This window comes from Syngnathus leptorhynchus, chromosome 10 (genome assembly GCF_054491065.1).
Source record: "Syngnathus leptorhynchus isolate UIUO chromosome 10, UIUO_Slep, whole genome shotgun sequence".
NCBI classification, from domain to species: domain Eukaryota; kingdom Metazoa; phylum Chordata; class Actinopteri; order Syngnathiformes; family Syngnathidae; genus Syngnathus; species Syngnathus leptorhynchus.
The window spans coordinates 560,613-575,108 of NC_141204.1; the positions used below are offsets into that span (position 1 = coordinate 560,613).

The 14,496-nt window shown below is 46.2% G+C and overlaps 1 protein-coding gene across 1 annotated transcript; it reads right to left on the reverse strand.

The window, feature by feature from the left end:
* Nucleotides 1-1,709: 1,709 nt before the first annotated feature.
* Nucleotides 1,710-13,811, reverse strand: btaf1 (BTAF1 RNA polymerase II, B-TFIID transcription factor-associated). The gene is made up of 38 exons (XM_085922328.1): nt 13,391-13,811; nt 12,542-12,665; nt 12,278-12,392; nt 11,765-11,899; nt 11,164-11,363; nt 10,702-10,835; nt 10,422-10,554; nt 10,272-10,340; nt 10,080-10,169; nt 9,902-9,997; nt 9,636-9,812; nt 9,403-9,543; nt 9,162-9,286; nt 8,840-8,960; nt 8,508-8,612; nt 8,249-8,398; nt 7,993-8,135; nt 7,685-7,859; nt 7,402-7,605; nt 6,729-7,149; nt 6,456-6,634; nt 6,220-6,373; nt 6,038-6,147; nt 5,686-5,887; nt 5,455-5,603; nt 5,195-5,347; nt 4,997-5,118; nt 4,762-4,929; nt 4,599-4,676; nt 4,389-4,518; nt 4,180-4,321; nt 3,984-4,114; nt 3,758-3,877; nt 3,429-3,581; nt 3,131-3,339; nt 2,891-3,050; nt 2,636-2,806; nt 1,710-2,519 (listed from the first exon to the last, which is right to left on the reverse strand). The coding sequence occupies exons 1-38, from the start codon at nt 13,408-13,410 to the stop codon at nt 2,370-2,372; spliced, it is 5,559 nt and encodes a 1,852-aa protein (XP_085778454.1). The 5' UTR covers nt 13,411-13,811; the 3' UTR covers nt 1,710-2,369.
* Nucleotides 13,812-14,496: the final 685 nt, after the last annotated feature.

Sequence of the window (14,496 nt, forward strand, 5' to 3'; positions counted from 1 at the left end):
TGTTGCCTCCATCTTTCTGCCAGTCATGACATTTGCCCAAGAAATTGCCGGTCGACTAGATTCCAAATGCACATGCGAGCAACTTAGTTTGTTGCATTCTATGAGTTCACCGCTGGGTCCCAAGTGTACCTTTAAGCTACCAATCCAAACAATTGCTTGGGAGGGGCGTGTCATTTTCCATCCAACATGGAAAGGTTGTATCAAAGAAATCTGAGTTGCTATCTGGATGAATAATCCTGCCCTCTGTAAAAAGATTAGGGAGTGTTTTGTGAAGGGTCTTTTTTTTCTACTTTCACAGATGTGCACGCATAGAGATAGATACACTGTGGAAGCCTTGCTCAGTGTTACACGGGCCAGAGAATTTCAAAAGAAGCATTTGACAAGAAAACCTAGATGCTGTCTAGGGCTCATTCCCATTGATAGACTCCTTTTGATTTAGGTTATTCATCCAAGTGAAGGGGGGGGGGGGGGGGGGGGGAAAGGGCTTTTGAAAAACAAACAAATCTTCTTGCTATTGTTGGAACACTAGATGTTCATTGATTGAAGGCCTCAAGGGGGCTTCAATTCTTCATTTGGTTTTGTGGGCGTGTGCAAGACTAATGGTGAGATAGACAGTAAAACGAAGAGTGAAATACAGCATGACTGACAAATCTGCTTTTCTGCTAAAGCGAGTTGACTAATCCTTCGGCAAGCCTAATGTGGGCAAACTAATGCCATATAATCCATGCAAGTCCACATCCACACTGTACACTTGCAATGGAAAAAAAAAAAGCGGGAGGGAGCGTCAACTCCTTAAGGATCACTTTCACTACACTACAGTACAGTAGCGCTCCAGCCACCATCAAAGCTTCAAGTGCACACATGCATGAATCATGTTTTCTTGATACAAGTTCATCACAAGAGCATATGGTAGAACTTGCTGCATTTCGCCGCACCGTCTCAACAATGACGGACGGCACGAAGGGATTTCGTAGAGATGTATAGCCACAGATTACACCGGCGTTCACTGCATGATGAAAAGAGCAAAAATGACCAGCTTCATCAAGCAATATGCGACGTGTGCTAGAGCATGTGCATGCACACACAGCTCAATGTAACGTTCTTAGGGCATTCTCTTCCACAGAGCAAACTCTATTAGCAAGCGTCTTCCCCCAGGGCTGACACTGACATCTCTTATCACGATCCCCTGTGCAAGAAGACGCACACACAGACACACACACACGGATGCGCCTCAGAGAAGGGAGAAAGGAAGACAATCATGAAAAAGGGCAGAGGCAAAAGGACACAAATAGGCAAAGGTACTTCTCAAGTAGTTATGGTAAACTTGTATAGTGCGGTATGCCATTTTTATGATTCATTGAGGAATATGGTTACATCCTCAGAAGAATGGTGGCCCACTATAGTTCAAATCAGAATTTGTTTCACCGCCATTTGAGCTGAATTATGTTCGACTGCTTTGACACACGGAGTCTTCTAATTTGCATCTACTTTGAATGTTTTGGGTCTCCAGAGACCTGAAATAACTTTTTTTCTTCTTCTTCTGATAAACAAAGCTATACACAGGTATCTTAACACGACAAATTTGTTTTGGATGTTTTCTAACGGGCAAATGCTTTGAAACATATCATGGCGCTGCACCAACATCTCTTGTGGCGTCCATTTCAGCTCATTTTTTCAGGATGTACAAAACAATGCTGCATGATGTAGCTCAAAGGGTTTGTAGAATTTATTTCGATTCCACTTTCATAAAGAAAAAGCAACTATTACAGAAATATGTACATAGGAGTTGCTTTAAAATACATTTCAGAAGCCATTTTCAGCTTAGCCTCTGAAAAAGGTTTCGTCTCTGAGACGCAGCGTCAAGTGCGCAGCTTTTCCTCTGCTCATTTTATACTCATTGGGAGGTTCAGGCTCTTTCCTGCATCTCTTTTGAATAACTCAAAAAACGGCGCCATCTAGTGGATAGGCAGAGGTGCTCAGTTGTCTCATACAACGCTTGATGTGCCACTAACATTTGGATTGGCAAAGTTGAACTTGAGAGCAGGGTGAGCGGATTCTGTCGAGCTTTATGACGGCGGTGGTAGGGAAGGGATACTGGATCCCTGGTATTGTGGAAGAAGGCTGCCACGACAAGTAGCAGCGACTACTGAAGAAACCCATTTGACGCTGCTAAGACTACGCGATCAAACTGATGACGACCTTTGCAACTTTGTAAATGATTCACCGAAAGCCAGTGAAAAAGGATTTGCAAATTAACTTTAGAGCAGTAATAGGGACACTTGGATGGAAGACGTTCTTTGCCAGATTCTGACCAGGTCCTGCTCGGCCAGCCGATAGATACCATTTCCAGAGGCAACGCGGCCGGCGCTCTACTGCAGAGAGCGCATGAAAGTGTCCAGATTATACTCGCTGTCGTACTGCTGCTGGTCCCAGAGCTCTCCCAAGCCGTCCAGCACCGACTTCATCGAGGTCTTTCCTGAGCTCGACGTGGACTGTTCACCCTTCTCGCCTCTGTCGTCCTGAAATGCGCACATGAACGAGAATTTCATGGCGGGGATGGATGCATAAATAAAAGCACAAGGTGTCCATTCAGCCCACACTTTAGTTTTCTTGTGGGTCCCTTTGGTATGCTCACTTTGTCAAGCGTGAAGAGGTTGAGCAGTTGGTCTGTTCCCATGCTCTGCAGGCTGGCATTCTCCTGGCTGATGATGGTGTTGGCTATATTCATCTTGAATTTCTGCAGGCCCATGATCTTCTCTTCCAGGGTGCCTCGAGTGATGAGCCTGTACACGTTGACGACCCGTTTCTGCACGACACAAAACAACGCCAGTCACCCGTGCTTCTCATCGGAGCACACCGCAGCGTGCCGTGGCCGCTCGGGAGTGAGTACCTGGCCTATCCTATGAGCACGGTCCATGGCCTGCAAGTCCCTCATTGGGTTCCAGTCATGTTCGACAAACACCACCGTGTCGGCGCCCGTCAGGTTCAGACCGAGACCACCGACGTGTGTGGTCAGCAGCAGCACGTCGATGGATGGATCGTTGTTAAACCTGGAGCCAAACCAAAAGCCGGCAGATCAGATTTTGATTTAGTTTGCCAAGAGTCACAGCTAGCTTGGTCAAATACCCACCGGGACACGATGGCGTGGCGCAGGCCGGCCTGCACGCTACCATCCAGTCGCAAGTAGGTGACCGTGGGCATTTTGGGTTTCAGAAGGTCATGCTCAACAATATCCAGCATGCTCTTCAGCTGACAGAAAATGAGCACCCGATGCTGAGCCACCACTGCCTCGGTGCTCTCTTCGGAACCCCCGCCGCCAAGTCCGCAGTCGAGGAGCAACTGAACAAAGGCGCAAATTGAAACATTGACCCGCACGCTATCGATCAAACAAGAGCTTTTAGGAATGAACGATGCCTGAGGTTGCTGACCTGTTTTAGAGCAGAGAGTTTTGGAGCGTGCTGAATGTCTCGCAGGTTGGAACTTTGGCCCGCTAGCTGCTCAGTGACGCGTTTGTACTCTGGATGCTGTGGGGTCAACACCAAGCTCGGGTGGTTGCACAGCTTCCGCAGGTACTGCAGGGCCTGAAAAAAAAAAAGAAAAAACATATATATTGATCCTGAAGTGCTTCTCAACCCTTGTGACACATTGTCAGAAGCCACTTTCATATCCCTTCAACAAAAACACCACGGTGTACTAATCATAAGGCCAAAATTCTAAAATCAGTGCCTTAGCTAATGAGGAGGCGGTGGCGGCGTACCTGGAAGACGTGACCTGTGGCTTTCAGTTTGGGCTTTTCCTCTTGCTCCGCAGAGGCAGAGATGCTATCGTCTACGCTCGCCTTGGCTCGGGACTTGGCAAAGTCTTCGTAGAGCTGAATCTGAGAGTTTGTATGAAAAGTCAAGCAGTGTTGAAAAAAAATATCAGAGCGCCATGAAAATGTCCCATCTAATGACATTGAAGTGCATGCAGGGTCTGGGACAAACCTGAAGAGGACTCAAGTTACAGTAGTAGTCCTGAATTATTTTGGGAGGAAGGTCCTGCAGTACATCCTCTTTCATCCTTCTCAAAAGGAAGGGTAACACTTGCCGATGAAGCGCCTCCATGGCCAGGACGCCTGCACGGATAGAGCTCGTGTCACATTGACATCACAGCAAGCATGGGGGGAGGAAGCTGCCCTACCGGCCTCCTGTTCCCGTGAGGAACTTTTGGCGTCACGACTGGCCAGGATGGGTTTGCCGTAACGTGCAGCAAATTGGCGCTCGGTCCCCAGGAAGCCTGGCATCAAGAAGTCAAAAAGGGACCAGAGCTCCAGAACGTTATTCTGGGGATGAGTCGACAAGAATGAGTCTTTTGGTCCGTTGAAACAAACATCGCAGGAAGGAACTCACCTGAATGGGCGTTCCCGACAAAATGACTCGGAAGTTGGCAGCCAATTGTTTAATAGCTTTGGAAAGTTTGGTTTTGCCATTTTTGATGATATGGCCTTCATCAAGAATACAGTAATTGAATTTGATATTTCTGCAAAGGTGGAAATATAAAAGGCACGATAAATACAAAAGAAAGATGCGTTTTGAAATAAAAGCAGACAGGGTACTCACTTAAAAAAGTCAATGTCGTTTCGTACAACATCGTAAGAAGCGACGACAAGATTGTGTTTGTTCACTTGGTGTTGTAACCTGACAGCAAAATAAAGGGTCATTGGCCTATCAATGAAAGGTGCATCCATCCCATCCCATCCCATCCCACACCACTCCAACGTACCGCATTCTCTCCGTAGGTGGACCGGTATAGTGCAGCGGATTGAGGTACTCTTTGGCGCAAAACTTGCCTACCTCGTCCACCCAGTGACCGGTCAGTGTGGGCGGGCACACCACCAGAGAGGGCAGCGGGATGCAGTCGGCCGCTTTTGTCTTGGCATATTCCTGAGACCTGAAAAGCAATCAACAAAGCGTTTGCTAAAAAGACACGGCACATTCATTTCACATTTGTCCAGTACCTGAGGTAGTGATCTCCTGCTAGAATGCAAATGGACTGCAGCGTCTTGCCGAGGCCCATGTCATCACACAGGATCCCGTGGAGCTTGTACTTGTTTAGGAAGGACAGCCAGTTCACACCATCCTAGGAGATGGACAAATGGAATGCCATTTAAGATTGTCTACTTTTGAGAGTCAGAAGATTTGAACAATCTGCATACCTGCTGGTACTTCCTTAGCTCTGCCTTAATGGGCACAGGGATGCTGTAATTCTCCAGTTTTCTGCCATCAAGCAGTTGTTCCAAGAAGCGGCGCTCTCTGGCCTTCTGTCGGATCAGGTCGGCAGACATGGCAGGAGGGTCTGGTATACCTGCCTAGGGAAAACAAGTAGGACGTCTCAGATTTGAAGTACGACAGGCGTGCCATAAAATGTGTCGGTCGGAAAGAGTGCATGTCGGGGTTCTTATCTGTGGGGTCTTACCTCCAGTGGCAAGAGGCGGATGAGCGTAGCAAAGCACTGTGTGGCCATGAAACGAATGCTGTCGCTAGGATCGCTCATACGTCCCAACACCGGTACTACCAGCAATACGATGTAGGGCACTATATCCACATCCAACTGTTCCATGACACCTAAAAGTTCACTTAGTGAAGGACAATCTCGCCCGAAATCGAAACGCCAATGAACCCTTTCTTGAACCGGTGCCAAGGATACAAGCCAGAGCCTCGATGGCCCCCTCCTGTTTGGTGCTGTCGTGAATAGCGGCTAACCAGGGCAGGACGCACTCCAGAAAAGCATCCATGGTGTCCAGCATGGATATCTTACTAAGCGCGCCCACACACCGAGCTGCCATGTGACGCACTGCCGTGTAAGGATGCTGGAGGCAGGTAAACAGATGAGGAAGGTGTTCCAGCAGCTGAAATTGAACACGAAAAGCAAACAGGATCATTGGATGCGGTAATTGGGACGAATGCCTCTGCAAGTAAATATTCTCAACCTGGAACCGGGTGGACCAAGTCAACATCAAGAAAGCCGTGTCAGCACATTTACTGCAATGAGGTCATACCAGAGGTTTGAGCTCGTGGGACATGGCTCCACTCATGACTTCAAGCACTTGGAGTGAGTTGACCAGTTCTTGAGCTGCAACGTCGCCTCTTTCCAGCTGAATCTGCCTATCTGGAAAAGGGCAAAGTCCCTTACAACATGATGTGTCATCAAGAGTGTGTGCATTTTTGGAACTCAACATACCGATCAAATACTTTTCATTGACTACGGTCCTCAAAGGCCCCACTGTGTTCTCCCAAAGGTACGGTAGCGACTTGGTGAGGTCGCTACCGAAATGCCTCGCAATGGTTGTTAGTGAGAAGTCCGCCCCTCTCCTTTGAATAAGACACGGCTTCCTCTAGAAGGAGAAAACGCGACGCCGGCAAAAGCCGATTTTGTATCTTAGGATAGATATCAGCTCCGAGTTCATTGCGTCATACCTCGTCATTGTCTACGCCGATGCCCGGAGGAAGGTCTGAAGTGGGGGTCTTGGATGATTTGGGAACAGGGCCCCTTTTACTGGTGATGGCAAATGCTGCCCTTTGATGACGGTACAGAGTCATGATGCCTTGAGTTTTGTTAACCATGTGATGCAGGCAGTCTTTGTCCAATCCGCCGCCTAATGTCAACAATGGAAAATAAAAGGCCAATTAGGTGAGAGCCAAATCAAATCAAACACCACCGCGCTTTGGATGGTGATTCGATTTAGTTACCTTTGGAATTTTCCTGGGCGGGTGGTACGGGGCAGGCCGACGAAGGGGTGACCGAAGAGTCTGCGCAAAGTGAGGCGCAGAGGTTTTTGATAATTTTGGGGTTGGGACACGGTGAGCGTCCAGCACACTGCTGCAGCAGCTTGGCAATGAAAGAAGCGGCGTAGCCCTGAATAAGCGTGTTCTCCTCCCGCTTAATGGTCTCCATCAGAGGTCGGACCAGCGGGTTGAGTTTGTCAGGAAGCACTTGCAGGTTGATCACCGCGCAAGCGGTGAACATGTGGACACGTAGATGCAACTGCTGCCATTCGTGGCTGGTTTCCGTGACTGTGGCTTGGGCCTGCTGCCGCTTGTTGTCCAATACCTGCCACGGTTTTGTCGTTATATTCAAAGCAGCTGTTGATTCTGTGAAGATGGTGGTTAACTAGGGAATAAGCAGGAGAATGGGAGTGGTCATGACTGGGCGCAAAGCTGTTTTCTATTTATCTCTTTTGTTGTCTGCCAAACGTCGGTTTTACAAAGGTCTCGATCAACATTGCGTGGAGGCGAGTTGGGAGTACATTTCTGCGTGCAAGCCAATAACCTTACGAACGGTAATGTGTTTCATTGGACACTGTTCAACATTCCGTATATCTGCCGTCTCCGATAACGCGCGCACGAGCATGTGTTCCCATACCAGCTCGTTGGCTTGATCAATAGTGAACACGCTACAATTGAGGCGGTCTTGAACGTCCACGTGAGCCTCAGAAAGCAAGGCGATGAGCTGCTTGCACTCGTTCTGCATGCGCGTGAAAGGGATGGCAATCTCGTCGTAATACAACTGCTCGGACAGAATGGCCAGAAGACGAGGCTGCACCGCACTCGACACTATCTGGCAATCCTAACGGGGAACATTTGAAACGGAAATCAATATTTGCTTTGAAACGAGTGGCTTCGCGCACACAATAAAAGTGTTTCACCTTTTGCAGAGAAGCCCACTCACAGAGTACAAGAGCTACAGCTATTCGCTGAAGTGCAGACTTTGAATTAAGGTGAAAGAGCAATAACTGGCCCAGAGACTCAGCTGGACGGATCTCCTGAGACGCGGCATTGAGATGAGGCTCGCATATGCACTTACAGAGAGCCCCGAGCAATCTGGAACAAAGAGATGAGAGAATGTCTAAAAATAAAAATACTCTTGAAAAAGGAGCCACGTCAGTCACAAGAAGAGGGGGGGGGGGGGGGAGAAAAAAAAGTGGGTTCATGCGGTGAAAGCATGCTCACTCACTTGGCAGCCATAAGGCGAGCACGGATCACCACGTAGTCCCTGGAGACTGGGTCATCGGTCACCGTCTCTGCCCCTGCTATGTACTCCTGGACTGTTTCCTTGATCTGGATGGTGCCTTGGCGTGCCTTTGAACCAGCTTTATCCTGTTATATTGACACAAATGTCAAGAATCTGATCAGGTCAGCATTTTCATATTTTGTGAAATACAACATATTTTTGGACTGGCACATGTTTCTTTCAAGTGATTCGAATGGACCTTGGCGCGAGTCTTGACTTCAAGCAACATGTTGAGGTCTATGGGAATGTGCGAGGCCTGCATCATGAGACAGAGCCAGGCGCCCATCCATGGACAGCTGGCTGCTACCACAAACTGTTGCGGGGCCTGAGAGAGTAGCTCCGTCCACACCTGGATGCAAATGGACGCAGCTTAATCGAAGCCTAGTAACTATGGACAAGATCTAAAAACAGAGGAAAAAGTGAAGAATCTCCATTCATGTCTCTTGGCTTGATCGTACCTTTTGGATAAGTTCCAGAATTTCCTCGTTGCTTTCAAGTATACAAGACTGGAACATATGACGGAGCATATCTTGTAGGATGGGGTTGATCCACAACGCACATTTCTGATGGAGAAAAGCACATCAGCTATGCATGATATTAGCATGCGTACAAAGGACATGTTAGCGATTCAATCAAAAATGCATATTTTTATATAAACACATTACCCGGTCAGATTCAGAACAGAGTGTATGTATATTGTGCAAGCATCCATACTGAATGTTAGCGATCAATTGGGAAAAAAAGAACCCACTTCATATTTCAAACAGTGATTTGTATATCAACACATTACCTGGTCAGATTTAGACAGAAGCGTGTAAAGCGTTTCTAGCGCTGCCCGTCGAACGGATGAGATAGTGTGCCTCAAAAAGGGCCAAACCCGGGGGACCAGCACCGTTAAGGACTGCTGCATACTACAGAGACCAAGAAAGTCAATCAACACAATTCCAACACATCTCCATCCAGAGAAATAACTAAAGGTTGAAATTGTCTTAACAGTTTAAAATTCTGGAAGAGAAGGCGTTATGTCATCGACATCGAAAGACCAAGGTCTCGGTGACGAGTTCAAATTGTTACCGTTCGGCTTTTACTCTGAGAACCTCAATCGGACCAACCTGCACTGTCGAACCTGCGGGTAGGTGAGCAAAGACGATAACAATGTCATGATGCTGTTGGTGGAAGCGGTGAGGTCGTCCAGATCCAAAAGAGCATCCCACAATGTGTTTATGATGAACGGTACCTGCGGTGCACAGAAACGTACGTCCATTACTAACATGAAAGCATGATGATGACAAAGTGGAAAAGGTTTCGTTAAACATGGTCATGACTGACAGTTTTTTTTTTTTTTTAACTAACCTTACTGGGCAGTAACTGTACCAAGCCTTCCACCACAGGGATGAGTGCCGCAGCAGCCACAGCCCTGACATCATCATCCAAGTCCTGAAGGCCCTCGGTGATGGCAGGGAGCAGCCGTGGGAGTAAAACAGAGATCAGGTCCTAAGAACGCAAACGATGGTTAGTGACGCTCCAAAGTATTTATGTATATTCATGAACATATGGCGATGGCGTCACGTCACAGGCGTGCGTACCTGTCGGACCGCAAGTGCATATTTGATTCCGAGCAGGCCTCCGTGACGGACCTCCCACTGGTCTTCTTTGAGCAGCTTCAGCAGCACATCGACTGTCATGGACACCCCAGTCTCACTCATGTGGCGCAGTGCCACACCAAGCGTCTGAGCGCACGTCTCTCGGACAGGAGCCACAACCTGATAAGAGATGAACGTGGAACAACACCAGTGCTTAAGCAAAGAATTGTGATGATGTAAAGCAGAGAGCGCCGTGAACACCCACCCACCTCATCCGATACAAAATCTCCAAAACGGTCCAGAGCAAAGACACACAGCAAACGGATGACGAGGTCTTGTATCCACTCCTCGTGCTGCCGTGACATCTGTAACAACATAAAAGTTAGTGCTCAAATACGTTATCAACTGGCAATAAGAATGATGATGATGATGATGATGATCAAACACCTGCTCTGCAGTGCTTCCCGCAAGTTTGCCACCTCCTGCGCCGTGGGACTTGAGGATTTCTCGAAGACCAGTGCCTGCGCCGTGACGGATCTGTAAACGACGTGCCAATTGAGGTGCATAAGTACGAGTGGCTTTTGCTGCTTTAGTTTTGACTTCTCTTTAAGGTTTGAAATAACTTGTGTCTTTTTTTACCTCCCAGGAAGGATTAAAGAGGTCGTTGCAGAGTTCTTCACTGAAGCTTTCCAATGGCCATTCTTGTGACTAAAAATCAAGAAGAGGCATGCGTCACACAATTTTCACACGGTATTGATACACGTATCAATAAATGCCCTATTTCATTACCTCGTCTGAAAGACTGGAGTAATCCTGAACTTTGTTCATTAGAACTTTATGTTCTGTTGCTGGCGGGTCAATAACTATGCTGGTAGTGGTTTTCCTTCGTTTCTCTTCAGGCTCACCTTCAAAACTGTCATTACTGAACGGGGGGGGGAAATCATCATGTTATTGAAACTATGTCCCCTGAAATCTGGGCCGGCTGATCAACCAGTGCAACCAAATTTCCTAGCATGTGAAATGCAAAACAATGCACTGTGCAGTTTCCCAATACGCCTTTTCTCCTCACCTTTTTTCATTTGGATCCAAGTCCCTGGATTTTTGTTTTGCAACTAGCTTTGCCAGCCTCTTTGCCTTATTCTTCTGGCGATTGCTCATGCCTGGCCGGAACTCCGAGTCTATCAATTCGGCAGCTTGAATAGGCTGAAACCATTAGATTTGCTCTTTCATTTCATCAATCAAGATGTACAGTTTGCAAGAACACCAAAAGAAAATCGTGCACCAATACTCAAAGAATTGTCAAATTCACGGTAGCTGTGCTCTTAAATGAAAAGCCGAATGAATATCTTACAAAGCAACATCCGAGGATACAACATCCAGCTCTGAGAATGATTTGCATCACGTGCCCCACTTCTCGTCCACCAAGCAAATATGTCAGACGAGAAGAGCTAATGCAAAACACTTGGTAGCAGAGGCTTACGCGTGCTCAGTTTGGGTCAAGAAAAGCTACGATGCTGAAAGGAAGACCTACGACGTGATTACGGGAGCTGGATCCTGCAGTAATCTTGCTTCCTTGAGGCCTCGAGACACTCGACGGACAAGTATAGTCCAGGTCTTCGTCATTAAACAGCTCCTCGGTGTCCATGCCAATGGCGGCGCCTATGTCAAGTCCCAACTTTTTCTGAAGAAGCTTTCTTTGGCAGGCCAGGCGTTCCTTGGGGTCCATCTCACCTGGGAAGCATTCAACAAACCAAGTAACATGACTATTGCAGCTGCAACAAACAACTTATTAAATAGACACAAACATTTTGAACATTTATCTTTTCGAGTCAGATTACGCCACGTTCTATCACGAAATTGTGAACGATAGCTCGAAAAAGTTGTTTGTGTGCACCTGATTACAAATGGGATGTGCTTCCGGGGCTTTTTAGCAGCTCTGTGTAAATATGGATCCATTTTGTTGAAGGCTGCTTTTTAGCAGCTCTGTGTAAATGTGGATCATTTTGTTGAAGGCTGCTTTTTAGCAGCTCTGTGTAAATATGGATCATTTTGTTGACATTTTCAAAAACACCACTGACACAAAAAACAGCGGCTTTCCTACATCAAGCTTGTGTTAAGATGGCTTGACTTACACATTTTGTCATCTTGCAATTCAAACTCTGCACCAGCGGATCCCAGAAGAGATGCACCATGTTTGAGTAGGCGGGAAATGTCAAAATGGTAGAAAGTCAGCCTCTCACTGGCTGGATCCTCAGGCGATAATGACTCTGGAAGAAAAGAAAGGGGCAGTCAAATTGACAATACGTTACAAAATACAGTTCATTTGGCCTTCTTTCTTCTATAAATACATAAAAGGAAAGACAAAAGTCCACTTTGAGAACTTTGATTTTCCTCTTGAACCAAATCACAACTTTGTAAGCACTCTTCACTATTTAGTTTAGTCAGTATTGACCAAATGACTCGCTACCTATCATGGTTACAGATCTTACCATAAAGTGAATTAAAAAAACAACAACAACAAAGCAGTGGGTAATCACAAAAAGTGAAGTTAATGTGACAGGTCCAAAATTTGGAGAGTCTTTATTGTCCGTAATTAAACCAAAGAAGCATGCAGTGAGTGTTTTATGGCCAGCCTTGGCAATCACCTTCTTTAGGCTTTGGGGTAGGGTTCCACTCTGGAATATTTTTCACAATAGCTTCCACTGCTTGGCCTGCAGCTATACGAGTGTCCCAGTTGGGACTCCTTAGATAGGTCAAGACCTTAGAATAGATAGAATCAATTTATCGTATTGACAATTCAAATGTCAGTTGAGCAGAACAATGACGAATGAAAACACAAACAAGCCAACGAAATAGCCCAAGTTAGCCTTGTTATGACCGCCATTAAAAAACAAAAAACAAAACCATACCTTAGCCAATAGGTTATTGAGCTCATGCGGGTGGAGTTTAACCACTTCTCCTAGCTGCTGGGCTGCTGCTTTCCTAGTTACTGGCGTTGTTCCAGTGTCAAGTAGGATGAACAAACGATCAAGTCTAGAAATAAATGTATATAAGGTCAGCACAAACAACAAGTAAGGCAATGAGCATAAGACAATATCAATAGCTCTACAATTACAGAAATTTGGACATGTAGGGGTAATTCAAGAATTTCTGATCAATACGTTCATATGGCATTTTTTGCTAAGGAATGTATGTCTAACGATGGAGGCGGGCGCAAGTGTGCAAGCAGTTTAAGCAGTCTATAAATAAAGCGGATGTGGATTAAAAGGTGTGCAGGTTTTGCCCCCAGAACAGTAGTGGAACAGTTACCACGGTCGCACCAAGAGGACTTGGAACATCCTCCGTGATCACAGCCAGCCCACAGTCATCAGATCATTCGAACAATAGTTGAAAGCTGATCACAATGACTCTTCTATACCTTCACTTATACTATGAGAGTGTTCGAGTTTAGGAGTCAGCGGACCCAAACATCATGTCATCACGTTGTCGTTATCCATCCTGCATCCAGCAACTTGACTTCACTCCATGAAGCAGATCAAGAGTAAGATGGACCCGGTGTCAACACGAATGTGTACGATGACTCAAGTTTTGCCCAACATTACACTGTTTCCAGACGGGCTGTTAGGACAGCATCGCTGTCGCTACGCCGTTCTCTGGTCAATCGAACGCCACACCGTTAAATCGGCTAGCTAGCCAATTGTTTGAGTGAAGTCCAACACGTAGAAACTATGCATTAGCGTAATATAAGCGGATCTTACCTTGTTACAGCCATGTTCATGAGTCCTGTCGCTCTTCCCGTCCCACATTCAAATCGAAACTGTAGACGATCACTGTAAAATGATTCCGAAGTGGCGAATAATGACAGGCTAGTTAGCAGCTAGCGTTAGCGAGTCGAGGCCCGGCAGTCTGCGGATGTGCTCCTGACCGCCCGCCCGCCCCAAGTGTGTCGAAACAAGACGCCGAGTTCACTTTCAATTCATGGCTTCTAAGTTGTCTCTCTTGCCTCTCCGGTATCTTCTGCCACCAAATGTTACCAAGTACAGCAAACATATGAATCCATGGCTTACGTTACCCTTCAGAACTCTTTGCAGATAAATATTTCAACCTAATTAGGTATAAAGAGTTATTTTGTGTCGCTGAGAAGGCGACCCAGTAGACTGTTTTTATATGAGGGGCCATCTTGCATTTATTCCTTCCTCTGTGGAAGGCGATCGCTGATTGGCTACACACATCACGGCAAGCCAATGAACGTACGCGTTAAAAGGGAATACGAATAAAGAAAAAAAAAACGTGAATGGACGCTTTTTTTTAAACCTTTGCTGCGTGCATTATTTTATTTCGCGTGGCGATCTTTAAAAATACGACATGTAGCCAATACACCACTTTGTGTGTTTGCACAAAACCCCATAATAACGTGCATATGAATCATATTTTGACAAAGCTTTGCTTTGACAAAGCTGGCTTTTTTTGCATATTCACGATTGCCGTACTGTGTCACCGCATGTTCTCTGGATTAGAATTTATGTTTAACAAGTCATATGTTTATGTCCAATTAAATAGGAAGGTAGCGTGTTGTGCGTGTGTGGAGGGACTTGACAATAGACAGAGCTGACCGTGGTGCTGAACACTTTCCCCATTGACAAGAAGAAGAAGAAAGCCTCTCGTGGGATGAAAAATATCCTGTTTGTGTGCATAAAATGTTTCTTTGATTTGTTTATCCTTGTCTGGGGTTTATTTTTGTCTATTTCCTAATTCCCGAAAGATTTTAAATGATATCAAACACTATATACAGTCTATTTGAGGCAAATGCCGCCAATAGTGTCAATACACAAACATGCTATTTCAGAAAGCAAATTGAGTTCAA

Bases quoted from the DNA above. Each gene is read 5' to 3' on its own strand.
- btaf1 (XM_085922328.1), bottom strand. From the start codon at position 13,410: ATGAACATGGCTGTAACAAG. The intron at 11,900-12,277 runs GTGATTGCCAAG...CTTTTCTTCCAG, and splicing joins TACCCCAAAGCCTAAAGAAG to AGTCATTATCGCCTGAGGAT. The intron at 10,341-10,421 runs GTAATGAAATAG...CTTGATTTTTAG, and splicing joins ACTCCAGTCTTTCAGACGAG to TCACAAGAATGGCCATTGGA.